Source organism: Dama dama, chromosome 2 (genome assembly GCF_033118175.1).
Source record: "Dama dama isolate Ldn47 chromosome 2, ASM3311817v1, whole genome shotgun sequence".
Classification (NCBI taxonomy): Eukaryota; Metazoa; Chordata; class Mammalia; order Artiodactyla; family Cervidae; genus Dama; species Dama dama.
This window is the reverse complement of record NC_083682.1, coordinates 5,091,587-5,111,000: the sequence shown is the minus strand read 5'-3', so window position 1 is coordinate 5,111,000 and position 19,414 is coordinate 5,091,587. Positions and strand designations below refer to the sequence as shown.

The 19,414-nt window shown below is 55.6% G+C and overlaps 1 protein-coding gene across 5 annotated transcripts in view; it reads left to right on the top strand.

Annotated features, from left to right (window-relative positions):
* LRP5 (LDL receptor related protein 5) overlaps positions 1-19,414 on the top strand; it is a 125,295-nt gene that overhangs the window by 91,543 nt on the left and 14,338 nt on the right. For all 5 annotated transcript variants that reach the window (XM_061162032.1, XM_061162023.1, XM_061162013.1 and 2 more), the window contains exons 12-17: positions 4,300-4,623; positions 6,821-7,020; positions 11,335-11,543; positions 13,006-13,196; positions 13,819-14,028; positions 16,935-17,060. In XM_061162032.1, the coding sequence (XP_061018015.1) occupies positions 4,300-4,623; positions 6,821-7,020; positions 11,335-11,543; positions 13,006-13,196; positions 13,819-14,028; positions 16,935-17,060 (1,260 nt within the window). The remainder of the gene's footprint in view (positions 1-4,299; positions 4,624-6,820; positions 7,021-11,334; positions 11,544-13,005; positions 13,197-13,818; positions 14,029-16,934; positions 17,061-19,414) is intronic.

Sequence of the window (19,414 nt, the reverse complement as noted above, 5' to 3'; positions counted from 1 at the left end):
CCCTTTGCAAATGAGGGAGTTTGGCTTCCTTCCTTACTGCTGCTGCCGCCACCTCGGGTAGGCACAGTTGTACCCACTTTACAGATGAGGAGACTGAGGCCTTGGTGGGCCGAACCGCTTGTCCCAGGTGCTGTGTGAACAGAGCCAGGGCCAGAAGCTCTGTGTTTTGGTTTCTGCTCACAAGGGGGCTGCACCCGCCCTGCACACGGACTGTCCTGGTTCATGGGGCCCGCAGCGAGGCTTGGCTGCGTCTTCGAGGCCACCACGCCAGCCCCGCAGGGAGTGAGAAGGGCTGGTGGCAGGTGGGAGACGGGTTGCCACACAGCTGTGCTTGCCCGAAAATTACCCCGGAGTGATGACACAGTCAGAGGAGAAGCAGTGAAAGCCCTGGAAACCCGCCCAGGCCTGCAGGTCGAGGGCAGTCGGGTGCATCCGGCCGGGCTGTTCTCTGCCGTGGCAGGTTTCCCACTGAGCGGCACAGACGTGTTCAGAGCACTTGGTTAACAACAGAGGAGGCCCCAGTGGGAAGAGTGCCGTGTGTAAGACCTGAGCATGGATCGTGAGCCTGGGGTTTTTCACTTTTTTCCTTTTTAAAAATCATTTTCAAAACATTATTTCAAATCGTGCCATAGATGATTTCCTTCTGCTTCCTCCTATTCCCACATAGGAGGAGCACGTCCGCACGTCTCTGATTTGTTTTCACGGGCTTCATTTTTAAAAAAATATTTATTTGGCTCTGCAGGGTCTTAGTTGTGGCACGAAGGATTTTCCTTCCATCTTTAGTTGCAGCACGCAAACTCTTAGTTGTGGCATGTGGGATCTAGTTCCCTGATCAGGGATCGAACCCCTGCCCCCTGCATTGGGAACGTGGAGTCTTAGCCACTGAACCACCAGGGAGATTCCCATCGTTGGCATCATTTTTACCATGAAATAGAACATAAGTGTATATCGGTTTCCGCAATGACTCAGCGGTAATGCAAGAGACGCAGGTTTGATCACTGGGTTGCGAAGATCCCCTGGAGGAGGAAGTGGCAACCCACTCCAGTATTCTTGCCTGGAGAAAATCCCATGGACAGAGGAGCCTGGCGGGCTATAGTCCATGGGGGTCGCAGAGAGTTGGATACAACTGAGTGACTCAGCATGCGCACACAGCATATGTGAGGCGTTCACACAGCACACACTTTGACAAGGGCAGACTTAGGAACCCACACCGGGGTCGAGGTTGAGTGTCCCCGGGCTCCGCACGTGCCCTCTCCCTCCTGCGGGGCTCAGCCCCCTCTGCGCCTTTCCCACCGCGCGCTGTCCTCTCGGCCTGCCTGTTGCCACTGTAGCCCCAGCAGCTGCCCACACGTGTTGTATGTTCCGCACGTGGCTGCTCGGGGGTCAGACCCGGTTCATTTGACAAGTCCTCTGCTGCGGCGTTAGCATGAGCAACCGTATCCCCACATGGCGTCAGTGGGCTACAGTCAAGGTGTGGGCCTGGCCCCCTTCCTTCTGAAGGCTGCTGTCTGGGCCCAGTGCCTTTTCCATCTTCTGGAGGCTGCCTGCCTCCTTGTCTCATGGCCCCTTCCTCCAACTTCAAAGCCAGCCCCTCTCACTGTCCTGTTCTCTCTACCTTTGTGTTTACACCGGGTGTCCTGGGATAATTCAGGATCATCTCTGCAGTTCAGAATCTTTAATTTGGTCACACCTGCAAAGCCCCTGGCCATGTAAGGTACAATGTTCACAAATCCTGGAGAGTAGAATGTGGACCTCTTTGGAGAAGAGGGAGTGAGTGAGTGAAAGTTGCTCAGTCGTGTCTGACTCTTTGCGACTCCATGGACTATACAGTCTATGGAATTCTCCAGGCCAGAGTGGGTAGCCTTTCCCCTTCTCCAGGGGATCTTCCCAAGCCAGGGATTGAACTTAGGTCTCCCACATTGCAGGCAGATTCTTTGCCAGCTGAGCCACCCGGGAAGTCCAAGAATACTGGAGTGGGTAGCCTATTCCTTCTCCAGAGGATCTTCCCGACCCAGGAATCAAACCGGGGTCTCCTGCATTGCAGGCAGATTCTTTGCCAACTGGGCTATGAGGAAAGCCCTGGAGAAGAGGGAGGAGAATGTTATTCTGCTCATAACTTCTTCTTCTTGTTCAGTTGCTAAGTTGTGTCTGAATCTTTGCGACCCCGTGGATTGCAGCAGTCCAGGCTTCCCTTTCCTTCTGTCTCCCAGAGTTTGTTCATGTCCATGTCCACTGAGTAGGTGTTGCTATCTAACTATCTCAGCCTCTGCCACCCGCTTCTCCTTTGGCCTTCAGTCTTTCCCAGCATCACGGTCTTTTCCAATGAGTCCCACCCGGTTCCTCTGTCCATGGAATTCTCCAGGCGAGAACACTGGAGTGGGGGGCTTCCCAGGCGGCTCCGTGGTAAAGAATCTGCCTGCGCATGCAGGAGACGCTGGTTCCAACCCTGGTCTGGGAAGACCCCACATGCCTCGGGACGACTAAGCCCACGAGCCAGGACTATTGAGCCTGTGCTCTAGAGCCCGCGGGCCTCAGCTGCTGAGTCCTCGGGCCTGTGTTCGGCAGGGAGAGAAGCCACCGCAGTGAGAAGCCTGCTCACTGCAACCAGAGCATCGCCCCTGCTCACCACAGCTAGGGAGAAGCCTGAGCCGTAGCGAAGGCCCGGCATGGCCAGAAACAGACAGATAAATACAAGGAATACTGGAGAGGGCGGCAGTGCTCTTCTCCAGGAGATCCTCCCAACCCAGGGTCTGAACCTGGGTCTCCTGCATTGCTCATAACTTTTACCAGGCACTCGCTTTGTTCTGGCATTTTGACCATTCTACTTGCATTTTACATGATCTCACTGAATGTTTATCACAGTGGTAATCACAGACTTCACTGATTTTTTATCATAATTTATTACTTTTAAGTATCATGGGTACCCATGAGGACATTTTGTTTTTCAGTTTATTAGACTGCACCGGCTCTTTGTTGGCAGCATGACGGATCTTTAGTTGCGGCCTCCCTGGTAGCTCAGCTGGTAAAGAATCCGCCTGCAGTGCGGGAGACCCCAGTTCGATTCCTGGGTTGGGAAGATCCTCTGGAGAAGGGATAGGCTACCCACTCTCGCATTTATGGGCTTCCCTGGTGTCTCAGACGGTAAACAATCTGCCCACGATGCGGGAGACCTGGGTTCAATCCCTGGCTTGGGGCCATCCCCTGGAGAAGGGAAAGGCTACCCACTCCAGTATTCCGGCCTGGAGAATTCCACGGACTGTAGAGTCCATGGGGTCACAAAGAGTCGGACAGGACTGAGCGACTTTCACTTTCACTTTGTGACATCTAGTTCCCTGACCAGGGATTGAACCCAGGCTCCCTGCACTGGGAGTGCAGAGTCTTAACCACGGGACCGCCAGGGAAGTCCTGAGGGCACTCTGAAGAATACTCACTTTGCAGATGGGGAGACTGAGGGTCAGGGGGCTTACACAGAGGTCATGTGATCAGTGGAGGAGCAAGGGGACCCAGGCTGACTCCAGAGCCTGGTTCCCATCCCTGTGGTAGACTGCTAGGCAGAAGGTTTAATTAAAAATTTTTTATTGACATGCAGGGAAACTGAGGTTCTACAAGCCTCATGATGTGGCCAAAATAAAATGAACTATTTTCTGACATACACATACAGTAAAGTACAGAACAGTGGTCAGGTCGGAGAACTTTTACGTACTGATATTTGTACATCCATAGAGGCATCAACACAGCCTGTGCAGCTTCCGTCCAGATCAAAGCCAGGAAGCTTCCAGCCCCCGAAAGGCTCTTAGTCAATCTCATCGGCCTTCTCAGGGCTCACTGCTGCACTGACGTCTGTCTACATGCTCCAGTTGTGCCATTCTAGAACTTTCTATCACTGACTGTACGGCGCGTGCTCTTCAGCATCTGTCTCCTTTCAGTCTAAGGACTGAGATTCACTCACGCTGTTATTCTGTCTTACTGCTGCGTCATGTCCATGGCACGAAGATCGTGCCTTTTTTTAAACCCTTCCTACTGTTGACGGACGTTTGGTTGTTTCTGCCGTGGCTGTTACACACACTTGCCGCTGTGTGCAGTCTCACCTGTGTCCTTTGGGGGACGCTCTGTGCACATCTCTTGTGCTGCAGGCGGGGAGTTGCCTGATGTCAGGGTAGGCGCGCATCTGGGCTTAGTGGGCCCTGCCGGTTTCCCAAAGTGCTCACAATCTTTACGAGCCCATCGTAGGTGGCCAGGCTGTGGGTTGGCGCCCGTGCGGTGCCCTGGCTGACACCGCGCCCCCGTGTCTCCGCGCAGGTCAGGAGCGGGTCGTGATCGCGGATGACCTCCCGCACCCCTTCGGCCTGACCCAGTACAGCGATTACATCTACTGGACAGACTGGAACCTGCACAGCATCGAGCGGGCCGACAAGACCAGCGGCCGGAACCGCACCCTCATCCAGGGCCACCTGGACTTCGTGATGGACATCCTGGTGTTCCACTCCTCCCGCCAGGACGGCCTCAACGACTGCATGCACAACAACGGGCAGTGTGGCCAGCTGTGCCTGGCCATCCCCAGCGGCCACCGCTGCAGCTGCGCCTCGCATTATACCCTGGACCCCAGCAGCCGCAACTGCAGCCGTAAGTGCCTCGCTCTCCCCCTGCCCCTCACTCCCACATGAGATCAGCCTGCCTCTGACAGATAAGGCAGAAAGAAGCATCTTATCTGGGGTGCACATGGGCAGTTGGGCAGGTTGTGCACTGCACATATGCATACTGTTACCTGGAGGCTCGAGCTGGGTAGAAGACCTGTTGCTTCATCAAGACATGATTAGATGGGCCAAGCCTGCACCTGACATGTCCCGTGGGAGGCTCTTTGGCTGTGAAAAACAGTCTCTGTCACGTATAGATTTGGACACTGTTCCAAATGCTTTTTATGGCACTTAATCCTCTAGTCTTGGAGAAGGAAATGGCAACCCACTCTAATATTCTTGCCTAGAGAATCCCGTGGACAGAGGAGCCTGGTGGGCTGCTGTCCATGGGGTCGCAGAGTCAGACACGACTGAAGTGACTTAGCAGCAGCGGCAGCAGCAATCCTCCAGTCTATGGGATAGGCAACATCACTGTCCCCATTTCACAGACAAGGACCCTGAGCACAGACACACGTAGTTACCTACCCAAGGCCACACAGCAGTGAGACTTGGAACCAGGTCTGAATCCAGGCAGGCTGGCTCCAGAGTCCCCGCGCCGACCCCTTACTGCCAGCCTCACGCCCACTTGTGTAATCCTCACACTGACCCTCTAAACGAGGTCGGCCTTTTCTCTTTCATTCCGGTACTCAGAAAAGCGAAGTTCAGAGAGCTGGAGCGTGACTTCCCCTTGGCCCGCAGGGAGAACAGACGTGTCCTGTTGGCAGGCTTTTCTCCTGTGACCTCACCAGAGCGTTGCTTAGAACTCGGGCTCTGAGCAGCTGTAGAGAGTGTACAAAGCTCTTTGTCACCCGGGGCCTTGTGTGAGCCCCTCGCTGCCCTGGGCGTTGGGAGGACTGGGCGTCCGCAGTCCAAAAGTGTGGATGAGGGACCCACAGCCTCGAAGGGCGGAGGGGCTTGGGGGCAGTCCTCGGCTGGTACGTGATGGGACTCCCCACTCCTGGGCTCCCTTTGGTCCTGTTGTCCATTTTCCGGGGGGCGGGGCATAACCTCAAGGAGTCAAGTGGAGGCGCAGGTCATCCACCCCCCAGAGGGGATGTGACCTGGGTGCCGGCTTCCACGGCTGCAGACCCAGGGCCACAGTTGGATTCACGTGGTGCAGCTGTAGCTCTGACAGTGGCCTCTGCACATTCTGGGTCCTGGCAACCCCGAGAAGCGCCCCTCCTGGTCTCACTGTTTACATGGTTTTCGGCTGTTCCCTGGAGCTCATAGAAAGAAGCCCCTAGGGAGGTGGGAGGGGGGATCGGGATTGGGAATACATGTAAATCCATGGCTGATTCATATCAATGTATGACAAAACCCACTGGAAAAAAAAAAATAATAAAAAAAAAAAAGAAAGAAGCCCCTAGAGAATCCCACAGTCACCAGAGCATCTCACAAACTTGTCGCTCAGAGTCTGAGGTTCACTGCCTTTCCCTCCTTCCGACTTAAGTCTTGATAATCTAAAAAGAAATGGGGGCCTTCCCTGGTGGTCCAGTGGCTGAGACTTTGCCTTCCGGCGCAGGGGGTGTGAGTTGGTTGGGGGGATAGGATCCCACGTGCCTCTCGGCCAAGAAAACCAAACGTAAAGCAGAAGCAGTATTGTAACAAATGTAATAAAGACTTTTAAAATGGTCCACATAAAAAAAAAAGGTGTTTTCTTTTTTTTAAATGAGGGGCTTCCCTGGTGGTCCAGTGGCTGAGACTTTGCTTTCCTGATGCTGAGGGCCTGGGTTTGACCCCTGGTCGGGGCACTAGTCCCACATGCATCAACTCAGAGAGTGCATGCTGCAACTCAAGGTCCCGCATGCCTCAACGAAGGTCCTGTGTGCTGTAACGAAACCCCAGCGCAGCCAAGTAAACGTTTTTCAAAAAGAAATGGGTATCTAGTTTTAAAATAACACGTGCACTTATAATAAAATACTGAAACGACAGAGACACGTGTAACACAGAGAGTCAAATTCCTCATAGTCCCCCCCCACCCCGCCGGCCAAGAATCGACTGTGTCCTCCCAGCCGTTTCCACGTCCGTCTCGCAGGTACACACACGGACCTACTTTTCACCATAGGGTGCTATGCTGCCCTCCCCGCCCCCTCCCTCTTCGGCGCCGACACTGACCGGCGGCCCCTCCTCTGTCTGCCCCCCTCCAGCGCCCACCGCCTTCCTGCTGTTCAGCCAGAAGTGCGCCATCAGCCGGATGATCCCTGACGACCAGCGCAGCCCAGACCTCATCCTGCCACTGCACGGCCTGCGCAACGTCAAGGCCATCGGCTATGACCCGCTGGACAAGTTCATCTACTGGGTGGACGGGCGCCAGAACATCAAACGAGCCAAGGACGACGGGACCCAGGCAAGCGTGCCTGCTGGGAGCGCTGGAGTGTGGAGGGGCAGCCGGGGGGGTACGCTTCCACAAGGAGCTGGCCCTGGCGGCTTCTAGGCCACGGCCACCCCCTTTTCTTAGCAGAGGGGGTTCCAGGGGAGCATGGTGGGTGGTAGCTGATGATCTGGGCCCCAGTTATGTCCTTGTGGGGTGTCAGGCTGAGTTGTGCGAAACCCTGAGATGATGACTCTATGTGGAAACTGGATTTTTGCAGTTGTTTACAGAGTGCTGGTGGATGTCAAACCCTGTGGGATCTTTTTTTTCCCCCTTTCCACAGTGGAAAGGACAGTTGGTATTGGTTATATTTATTTTTTATTTCAGAGGAGTTGTATGCTGTTGGTTATGTTATGATACAGTATGTGTTTCTGAAAATCACCACACTGTGTAAAATGGTGCAGAACAGACCCCAGGTCTGATGGGGGGGCGGGGTAGGGGGGGACTAGGAATTCAGCTCTCAAAACTCCATCAGCGACAAATTAAGCCAAAGAGAGGAACCTGGTGATGCAGAGGCCCTGCCCTGCACTTTAAATGGTTCGGTACATAAATGCTATGGCAGATATGGCCCTTGACCTTTCAGAGACCTGAAGTTGGCTGAGGACACTGGAGTCGGAGGGTTGCAGTTTCTGGATTTTTGGTGGAACTGTTGCCTGAGATGGGACGTAACATTGAAACCCCAGGATGGACGGTTTTTTCTCCCAGTGCACGGGGTCTGAGGGGCACTGGAGGCACTGGAGGTGTGTTCACGCACCCCTGCTTGGTGCGGTACCTGCTGCGTGCTCTGCACTTGCTAGTGTTTCTCCTGGATGGAGTTGTGCAAACTCAAAAACCATGCTCTGCTGAACTCGTCCCTGATACATCACAGCGTGGGAGCAGAGGCACATTTTCCAAACCTGAGTCTAGCAGAACTAACTGCTTTTCTGTGCTAGGTGTTTGTGACCCAGGCCAGGAAGGACGTTGTCGCTGCAGCCTCCAGGCTCATCCGGCGTATCCAGCCGTGTGACAGGGAACTGTGGCCAGAATCCCAGTAGGACACGCCTGCCTGGTCATGCCAGTTTCGAAAGGCTCCTTTCACAAAAGCTATGGAACCCAGCCGTCTCCTTCTCGGTCAAGTAGCCACTGCAATAGCTTATGTCATCGTGGGGGAGTCTTGGCACTGTCATAACAGCAAGGCTGTTTGTGTCAGCAGGGATTTTCAGAAGATCTTCCTGTCTGTAACGTTAAGTGTTTCTGTTCCCTGCCCCGAGCCGGGTACCGGGGCTGCCTGTACAGCCGGGCATCACGAGATACTTCGGCAACAATGGCCAGTTAGCCGTCCTTTGACGAGTGTGTCCTTGGTGGATGGTAGCAGCTCCAGCTGTGCCCAGGTGGAAGCAGAGCCTGGGGAAGATGGTGGGAATGGATTTCTTTCATCTCTTTCCGGCTCAGGTGACAGTGACTTTGAGTCCTTTGGAGAACGTAAAGTGTTAATTGATGGACTGTGGCTTCCCTGCTGAGAAAGTTGCTGGGTGCAAATTGCCTTCAGGTCCCACAGAGAGGCCGTTCTTTTGCATTCTTTTATGGTGTCTGCCAAAGGAGGGGAGGACTTTGAAGAATAAGGCCCTTTTAAGAGCACTTAATCTAGAGCACTTAATCCCTCCCTACTGAACTCTCTTTTCCTGTGGCTTTGATTATTTGGAGCACCACCCCCACCCCAAGGATGGTGTTCTTCATTATTAATTGCGTGCTCAGTTGTGCCTGACTCTTTGTGGCCCCAGGGACTGTAGGCCCCCAGGCTCCTGTGTCCTTTGAATCCTCTAGGCCAGAATGCTGGAGTGCATGGCCATTCCCTTCGCCAAGGGATCTTCCTGACCCAAGGATCGAACTTGCGTCTCTTGCGTCTCCTGCACTGACAGGCGGATTCTTTTACCACAAGTGCCGCCTGGGAAGCTCGTTATTATCTGCTCGGTTTTTATTTTTCTAGTTAATTTTTTATTCTTTCATTGTGGTAAACATACATTACATAAAGTGTACCATTTTAGCCATTTTTAAGGGTACAGCTCTGTGGCATAAGGTACATTCATACTGTTGAACGCCCATCACCACTGTCTGTCTCTGATGACAGTCTGTCCCCGTTAAACACTAACTCTCCACCCGCCTCCTTCTCCCCCGGTCCCTGGCACCCACCAGCCTGTTCTCTGTCTCTGAGAATCTGACAGCTCTTAAGTCCTGCCTGTAGGTAGAACCACACGATCGATGTCTGTCCTTTTGTGACTGGCTGATTTCACTGAGCACAGTGGCCTCGAGGTTCATCATGGCACGCATCAGAATTTCCTTCCTCTTGAAGACTGAATACCGTCCCACTGCGTGTACAGAACCCGCTTTGCGTATCCGTCCACCCACCAGTGGACACGGGTTGCATCCGCTTTTGGGCCACTTAGTTAAGGACCACTCTGTCCTGCGAGGGGGCGGGCTGTTGATGGCGGCGTTGAGTTGGCTTCTGTTAAGACGGTTTGCGCTGGCATTGTGCTGCTCCTTATGTGAAACCTGGAGTTCGGGCTTTATGAAACTGGCCAGCCGTGTAATGTTATCTCCTCGTTCCTGTCTGCCCGGGGAGGGACGTGGGCGCTGTGTCATTACACCAGGCACTTTTCTCCGCTGGTTGTTCCGATGAGTGTGTGCCCGGCTCGCACCTACCACCCTCCACGGGGAGCTCGACTCTGGCCAGGGCCGGCTGGAATCTTGCTTTACCCCCGGGCCGTCGGCTGCACTGATCTGCGGGCTTTGGCCGGAGAGCTCCGTGGCTCCTGAGAAAGGAAGGTGCTGGTTGGAGTTGATGCTTGCCTCCTAGGGCCCACAGCTCCCAGGGCGTGGATGTTGTTACCTGCAGAGATGCGAGTGGCATACTTCTAGTTGCTCAGCAGGGCTGGACCAGAGGCTGTCGGGTGTGGTGGGGGGGGGGGGGATGGGACGGTGGGGGGTTCCTCTCCAGCTGGGTCCTAGAGGCTGGGCCTGGGGAAGGGGGCTTCCTTTTGCCTGCAAGCCACCTCTTGCCCACCAGGTGACTTGTGGTTTTATTAACTCCTGAAAAGAGGCAGATAAAGAGGGTCTGCAATGAGCTGTGATCAGAGCATCATTAGAAGATGATTCCCTTCTCAGGAGAAGGGGCTTTTCATCCAGACCATTGGTGGCAGCAGCCCAGGAGTTTGGGAAGCCCCTTTGCACCAGGTCAAGTCACCCGAGCACCCAGGGGGACCACATCCACCAAGGAGTCGGGCTCTGGCCTGGGAGGGAGATGAGGGGTGCTCCTCCTCCAGCATCAGTTCATGAAACGAGGGATTCCCTGTCAGTGACTCTGAGAGATAGGCTCATCCCTGAGATGCAGCGGATGGCACAACGTCAGGCAGAGCTCCCGGGAGAGGCTCGGGGTGGAGACCCAGAGGGATAACAGCCTCTGAGAGGGGCCCGCGTGCCCCTGTGCTCCCAGGATGCACTGCAGGGCGGCTCTGTACCCTCACCTGCCCTTGGAACGGCACCCCCCCCACCCCAGCCTCTGACCCTCAGGGAAGAGACTGAGAGGCGGACCTCCAAGCTGGACACCTATTGTCCCGGCACCCTAAATTTTTGTGGTTCAGTCGCTCAGTCGTGTCTGACTCTTTGTGACCCCATGGACTGCAGCATGCCAGGCTTCCCTGTCCTTTACCATCTCCTGGAGTTTACTCAAACTCATGTACATTGAATCAGTGATGCCATCCAACCATCTCATCCTCTGCCGCCCCTTTCTCCTCCTGTCTTCAGTCTTTCCCAGCATCAGGGTCTTTTCCAGTGAGTCAACACTTCACATCAGGTGGCCAAAGTATTAGAGCTTCAACCTCAGCATCAGTCCCTGAGTATTTTAAAAGACAGCAAGACTTGAGAGTCTTAATCCAAAAGCCTGGGTCTAAGGAAACAAGAAGGGAGGAGATGCCTTGAGCCGGGGGCCTGCGATCCTGGCTGACCACTTGGCCGCCTGGCAGTCCCCCTCTCTGCCGAGCAGGCCCAGGCCGGCCAGCCAGGGTGGGGCGGCTGCCATCTGGGTCCCGTGCCATCACCAGTGGCCGGGCCTGGCCCAGAGCTCATGGTGAGAACTCCCCCGGAGGCTGTCGAGGGAGCCCCTTCACGCTCAGGTGGACATGTGGGCAAGAGCTGGTTGGAAAGGAAAGGTTCCAAACAGGGTTGAGATTTTGACGCTCGCTGTGGACCAGGTCAGAGGCCTCCGCCCTCCTCTCTGTGTCTCCAGCGGATGCCTGTTTCTTTACCGTCTTACAGCCCTTCGTTCTGACCTCTCCGGGCCAAAGCCAGAACCCGGACAGACAGCCGCACGACCTCAGCATCGACGTCTACAGCCGGACGCTGTTCTGGACGTGCGAGGCCACCAACACCATCAACGTCCACCGGCTCAACGGAGATGCCATGGGTGTGGTGCTGCGGGGGGACCGCGACAAGCCGAGGGCCATCGTCGTCAACGCCGAGCGCGGGTGCGGGGCCGCCGCGGGCTGGGGTGTTGTTCCTGCGGGGGTGCGCCGGGCGCCTTTCCCGTGCATGCTGACCTCTTGGGCTGGGAGGGATCTTCCACCCCCAAGACGCCCATCCATCAGGAGCTCCCCAGGGTCCCTGCCACCACAGCCAGGGGTTGGCGGGGCGAGGCAACACCAGCTCATTCCCAGTCGTGGGGAGGAGGCGGAGGCAGCCAGGGACGGCCTGGACTGAAAGCCTGTGCAGGGGTGGGGGCTTTGCTGAGAGACCCAGGCAGGATGTGAGCTCGGTTCATAGGTGTCGGACCATCCCATCAAATTTGAACCCTGTACAGCCATCCTTTCCATAGCATCCCAGGTGGTGGCAAGTTATTCACTTGCATAGATCCTACCACGGTGAGGTCGCTACCTGACTGGGAGCTTCTTCCTTCCATGAAGCTCCCTGACCCTCCGACCATCAGCCCTCAGGTTCTCTGGTAGGCTGAGACATGTGGACAAATGTGGAGGGTCCTGGAGGAAAGGACCAGCGCAGGGGGCGCCCAAAGCCCCATGACATGAGGTTAGGAACGTTTGGAGGTGGGAGGCAGGAGCATGGTGGTCACCCCAGATACCCGCAGGGCTGGCCATTCAGAGCCAGAGTCACACCTGTCCAGGCAATGTTGCTGGGGCTCCTGCCCAGGGGCTGTCATGCAGACCCGAGTTCAAATCCTGATTCCATCACTTACAGCCTGTGTGACCTCAGGCAGGTGACATGACCTCCAGGGACTCAATTTCCCATGAGCACCCGGGGGCTCCGTTAGTGCTGGTGGTTCTTCAGGGACCAGTGGAGGGGCCACCACAAGTGACCACAGACTGGGGACCTCAAACACGGAGGCCTGTTCTGCGGTTCCAGGGGCCAGAGTCAAGGGCAGCGAGGCCGTGCTCCCGCCAGAGTCTGCAGGGGAGGCTCCTTCCTGCCTCTCAGCTTCGGGGTCCCTGGGTGCTCCTAGGCTTGTGACCACGTCCCTCCGCTCTGCCCCTGTCATCACGTGGAACCGTGTCCCGTGGCCTCTTCTCTTTCTTAAGGCCGCTGTCACTGGTTGAGGGCCTTTGCACAGTATGCGGGATCTTAGTTCCCTGACCAGGGATTGAACCTGTGCCCCTCCTGCAGTGGAAGCTCAGAGCCTTAACCAACTGGGACCTCCGGGAAGTCCCAAGGGTGGCCTCATCTTGATCCTTAATTACATCTGCAAACACCTTGTTTCCCAGTAAGGTCACATTCTGAGGTTCCAGGTAGTGTGAGGTCTCGGGGGACATTCTCCAGCTCCTCCAGCGTGTGACCTTTCACCTCCGGGGGCCACCCCCTTGAGGCCGGGGTCATGTGACTGCTCACCTGCTGGATGTCCGCAGGCTCGGGGCCAGTCTCTCTGGGGCTTTGCCGAGGACAGGGCAGGACACAGCAGGTCCTCACTGCCGCCCTCCGCAGGTACCTGTACTTCACCAACATGCAGGACCGAGCCGCCAAGATCGAACGCGCCGCCCTGGACGGCACGGAGCGCGAGGTCCTCTTCACCACGGGCCTCATCCGCCCTGTGGCCCTCGTGGTGGACAACACGCTGGGCAAGCTCTTCTGGGTGGACGCCGACCTGAAGCGCATTGAGAGCTGTGATCTGTCAGGTATGCGCCCCAGGGCCTCCCTGGGGATTGGTCCCTCAACAGCCACCCTGTCGGACCCGCCGGGATGCCCGCCTTCCTGGTCATCGGTCACACGCCACAGTCTGTCGGGGGACCTGCTGCGAGGAGGCACATAGAGTCTCCCAGCCACATTCCAGGATGTGGGGCCCAAATGATTCCTGATTGGTAGAGTCCAGGGAGGCTCAGAGAGGGTGAGCCAGCTGCCCGGGGACCCCGGTGTGGGATGGAGCAGGAATCCTGTGCCCTTTGCCTCCAGCACCCGCACTTACAGCTGCTTGGCCACGGCTGCCTTAGTCTGGGGGCCCCTGGGCTGGAGAGGAGCAAGAAGGAGAGCTTGGAGGGGCTTTTCTGCCAGAAGTTGGGGTGGGCTGGGGGAAGGGGAGGCACCATGCTTTCAGGGGATCAGCAACTTGGGTCCACGGCCTTGGTCACAAGGCCAACCCAGGTGGGAGCAGGGCTATCTGAGAAGAGGTCTCAGGTCTGCCTGCTTCCAGGGAGTGTGCCCAGCCTGAGCCCAGTGTCCCCAGACTCCCAGCAGCCCTCCATTCTCCCAGAGCGAGCATGGGCTGAGCTGCCACTCAGGGGGTGCTTATACCTCTCGCAGGGGCCAACCGCCTGACCCTGGAAGACGCCAACATCGTGCAGCCCGTGGGCCTGACCGTGCTGGGCAAACACCTCTACTGGATTGACCGGCAACAGCAGATGATCGAGCGTGTGGACAAGACCACGGGGGACGCACGGACACGAGTCCAGGGCCGCGTCGCCCACCTGACCGGCATTCATGCTGTGGAGGACATCAGCCTGGAGGAGTTCTGTACGTGGGGAGTGGGCAGTGGGGGTGTGCGGGGGCCCCCGAGGGGAGGGAGCACCTCTGTACAGACCACAGCAGCCCTTGGACTGGCCCCCTTGGAGAAAGGGAGGAGGGCGGACCAAGGCCAGAGGAGGGCTGAGGCCGTTTTCTTTCTGGCTGTTGGCTGGGCCCAGTCTTGGTGTCCAGAGGCCACCCTCAGGCCCTCACCCCATCCCCTTCTCCATCAGCAACAGATCGGACCACTCTGACTTCCGTTTCTAGCTCTCGAACCCACTCTGCTTTCCAAGTGCCTGCGATGAGATTTGTTTGGCCCAGCTTTAGATGAATCACCCTCTAGACTGACTCCAAATCAACTGATTAGTAACCTTACTTACACCTGTGTGTCCCTCTGCCAAGAAAGGTGATAAAGCCGTGGGCATGATAGCTTATCACATCCTCCCCAGCTGGGGAGCAGGGTGGGGAGTTTGGGGGGCACTTTAGGATTCTGTCTACCACAGCCTGGCTGTGTCCAGGGGCCTGAGAGAGGGATGTCCGTAATCGGGACCTCTGGTTCCGATACCCGGTCCTTGGCTATACGTGGATATGGAGATGTGTGTGTCTAAGTGTCTACCTGTCTCTGTCTTCTTGCTTTTCTCTCTTTATTCAGTACATACACCTGGGCTGCCAGCTGAGTGAGGAGGGCCATCATTGTCCTTGTCTTGTGATGCCCACAGTCTGGCTGCCCTCAAGGCCCTGGGACTGCCCAGCCTCACCCCAGCCCAGCCTCATGCCTCGGCCACACTGCATTTTGACTGTTTTGCACCCCAGCCCTGTTTTCAGCATATTATTACATTATATATGTTATTTCACAATAATTTATAATTTCAAATGAAATTATATTTTGCAGCTGAAAAAAGTAGAACTCAGTGAGGGTATTACTTCCCCTGTCACCCGGCCAATAAACACAAGGGGGCTTGGATTTGCAGCCAGAGCCCAAGCTTTAGCCACTGGGACTTTTTCTGTTAGGCTTCCTGCTCAGAATCAGGGACATGACCTCTGAACCGGTCGCTTCTTTGTTGCCTGCTCAGTGGTAATTTCTGCCCTTGTGGTCATCAGCTGGGTCCCAGATAAGTGAAGTCACCAGGAAACTAGCTTCTAGATAACCGAGGCGCCCCATACCTATGGGTTAGCAAGCTTGTGTTCATCTGGCCCCTTAGACCATGCTCAGCCAAGTCACGGGTTCCTGGGTGTCACTGGCGGATGGTCAGAGCGGTGAATGCCCAGCCCACAAAGGTCAAGACCCGCTGCCTGCTGGTGTCGGCAGAAAGCTCCTTGGAACTGGGGCCAGGAGGGCCAGGAAATGTTCAGTGAGCAGGTTTGAGGTTGGAAACCAGGGACGTGTCTGTGAGCACCAGTGTGCGGGGTCTGGGGTGCCATGCAGAGGCTCCTCGTTTTGGGCGAGCGCGGGAAGTCCTTCAGTGGGCTCTGCCGTGTTGATCTGGGACGTGGGCCACCCACTCTGCGTCCTCACGCGATCCCACAGCTAACCTCTAAACCAGGGATGCACTCTGCGGCCTCTGGGTCCCTGTCGTCCTGGCTGCCTTTGCCCTGCAGCTGGCTGACCCGGAGTCACAACCGGTGGCCTGGCCTGTGAAGCCAAAATTATTTACTTTCTCATTTTTTATGGAAAAAGTTGGCTGACCCTGCTCTCAACTATGACTCTGCCATTTTAAAAATACCTAATCCTTGAGATTGAGGAGGAAAAAACCATGGTTTGTCTTTGGGGGTAGGGGTGAGGAGCAGAGTGCTCTTTGCCATTTCCTCTCACCTGGGGGAGGTCAGCCACCCTCCCAGGCTCCTAACCATTGTCCAGAGATTGGGCACAGGAGGTTAATGGAATTGAAATATTCAAGGTTCCAGGGCTTCACCACCTTTACTGTGTTAATTTCCATGTGTGTTAGTTTACTGCAGCTGCTGTAACAAGCGACCACAAACTGGGTGACTTAGAGCAACAGAAATGTATTCCCTCAAAGTTCTGGAGGCCAGGAGTTCAAAATCAAGGTGCCTGCAAGGCTGTGCTCTCTCGGGAGTCTGGGAGTGAGGGGGCTGAGGGGATGGGGACCAGGGGGAAGGCGAGGATGGTTCATGGCTACAGGTGTTCCTGTGGCTGCATCATTGCAGCCTCTGCCTCTGCCATCACATGGCCTTCTCCACTGTCTCCACCTCTTGCGTGCTTGCATGCTAAGTCACTTCAGTTGTGTCTGACTCTTTGCAACCCTATGGACTGTAGCCCTCCAGGCTCCTCTGTCCATGGGACTCTCCAGGCAAGACTACTGGAGTAGTTGCCATGCCTTTTTCCAGGGGATCTTTCCCACCCAGGGATTGAACCTGCATCTCTTATGTCTCCTGCCCTGGCAGGCAGGTTCTTTACCACTAGCACCACCTGGGAAGCCCTCACCTCTTATGCAGTCTCTTATAAGGACATTTGTTAGTAGATTTAATGCGCACCCAGATAATTCAGAATCAGACCCCATCTCAAGATCTTTAATGTGATCACATCATTTGCAGAGACCCTTTTCCCCAGCAGAGGTCACATTCTCAGATTACAGGTATTAGGATGTGGACACACAGGCAGGCAATGTAGCATGATGGTTGTGGGCACGGTGGGAGCTGGTGCGGAAGGCCGAGGTGTGACGTCAGGAAAGTTCTAGAAGTGCTTTTGGCCTCCACTTCCTCATTGGCAGAATGCAGCGTCCACAGGCAGCGACTCGCCTGGCTGCCCTAGGAATGAAGTGAGAGGGTTAACAGCACTCCCGTAGGGTAGGAGTGCAGTTGTTGTGAGGTCTTGCCTGGCCCTCACCCCTTCCCTCCTCTAGGCTGAAGTCTTGAGAGTGGAGGCAGAGTCCGACCCCCTCCTTTTCTCTCCGCAGCAGCCCACCCTTGCGCCCGTGACAACGGAGGCTGTTCTCACATCTGCATCGCCAAGGGCGATGGGACGCCACGATGCTCATGCCCAGCCCACCTCGTGCTCCTGCAGAACCTGCTGACTTGTGGTGGTAGGTGTGACCTTGGCACTTTCTGTTGGGACACTGAACAGGGACCTGGTTCTCTGCCTGCCAGGTTGTTACCTGGCATTTTTTAAAAAAATCCATAGTCCTTGTGGCATCCAATGTTCAAAGCAGACTGTCTTGTTATTTGTCCTCTTTTCTAACACATGCATTTCAAGGCTATGAATTTCCCTCTAATCACTGCTTTAGCTTCATCCCGCAAATTTTGATGTTGGATGGCATCACCGACTTGATGAACATGGGTGTGAGCAAGCTCCGGGAATTGGTGATGGACAGGGAAGCCTGGCTTGCTGCAGTCCGTGGGGTCACAAAGAGTGGGACATGACTGAGCGACTGAACTGAACTGAACAAATTTTGATAAACTATTTTCATTTTCAGTTAGTTCAAATATTTTTTAATTGTTCTCAATAATTCTTTGGCCCTTGTGTTATTTAGAAGTGTGTTATGTAACTTCCAAATAGTTGGGAATTTTCTAGCTATTTTTCTGTTAGTGATTTCTAGTTTAATGCCATTGTGGTCTAAGCACACACATATGATTTCTATCCTTTTAACTTTGTTCAGATGTTTTCTTCCCCAGCTTGTGGCCTGTCCTTGGTGAATACTCGTTATGAGCTTGAGAAGCTCTGTCACGTGCTGTTGTTGGGTGGAGCGTTTCTATAAACGTCGGTTAGATCCAGTTGAGGAGCAGTGCTATTTGGGTTGTCTGTAGGCTTCCTGACCGTCAGTTACTGATGGAGGCGCTGGAATCCCCAATAATGGTTTTGTCTAGTTTTTTCAGTAGTTCTGTCTTTTCCCCTCTTTCTACCCTTGACCCTCTTCTTTCCAAAGGCCGCATGGGGCGTGGTTAAGAACGTAAGCTTTAGGGTCAACCAGACCTGGTTTCCAATACCAGCTTTGCCACTTCCCAGCTGAGTGACCCTGGGCTGCTCATTTACCTCTCTTGTCCTCCGCTTGCTTTTCTGTGAAATAGAGAAACAGAGCTTTTATCTGATGGGTTGTTATTAGTAACCGAGTGCTTTGCATGGTCCTGCGTGCACACAGGAATGCCAGGTGCTACTGGTCGTGAGGATGGCAGTAGTAATAGAAAGGCTGAGCCGTCCCTGTCACCGCGATGAAACTCATCCCCAGGGCTTCCTCTCCTCTTCTGCAGGTCCTCCAGGTGACCCTGGGTGTGCTGTTCCTGTGCTCCTTTCCTCGTGTCCTCTGAGCTCCAGGGGGCCGGTCTTTGCCCTTCCCCTTTCCTTCTCACCCTCACCCCCATCATCCCCACACCTTGTCCCATACATGGCACATTTCAGGGAGCAGGACCACGGGATTGTCTTTCTGGAGCTTTCTCCTGCCCCACCTCACCACTGTAAACCCCAGAGACCCTGGCCAAGAAGAGGGGGGCCGTTTGATGACTGTCTGCGGGCGGGGACACCTCAACTCTCCTGAGCTTGCCGGGGGCCTTTTTCTGAGTTCCGGCCCCAGGGCCCACATGGCTTTGTGGCCTGAGAGTGGCTTTGCAGCTCTCACAGACATCCAGACTGCCCTGGAGGAGACGGGGCCTGGGGAGAGAGCTGCCCCAAGCGCTCAGCCCTCCCTGGGACCCCAGCCCTGGGTTTCCCCCGGGGAGGACATGCCCCTCTGTCACGCTTGCTCAGGGCCTAAGAGGCTTGTATCCCCATCTCCATTCTTCCCTGGCCTCTTCTCTGGGGGCTCTCAGAAGGTCAGGGGCGCACGGAGGTCCCCCGGAGGTGCCATGGAGCCTCGTGCCTCATTCAGTGACCCAGATGGGCAGGGCGCGGCCCGCAATGCCAGGGTGTGCTCCGCAGCGGCCCAGCTGTGTGAGCCCGGCCCCGCCAGGCGCTCGCACATGCGTGCATACTCCCGCTCACACGTGCACGCGCACACACTTGCGCCACACTGCTACTTCTGCGAGGAACTGGTGATCCAGGAGGGCTGCTTCTGTTTTAGGGACAAGGAAACTGCGGCCCTGGGAGGTTGAAGGTTCCTCAGGTTGCCCAGCTGCTGCGAGGAGCCTGGGTTCAACCCCACATCAGTGCACGCGCGCACACACACACACACACACACACACACACACACACACACACACACACACCCCGCCCGTCCAGGTCCTGGCTTTCCAACAACATCTGCCAGGACGACTAGGGGCCCTTTGGGAAATCAGAGCCTGCCCCACACAGACCCTCTTCCTCCTGGTTGGGCTGTGGGGGTGGGCGGGAGGTGGAAACAACGGTCAAAGGCACAGGGCCTTTGGTTGGAGTTCAGGAGTGGGGCGTGGGCCACTGTCCACACACAGCTTTCCGTGGCCAGCGTCCCTGTGTTCCTTGGCAGGCAGC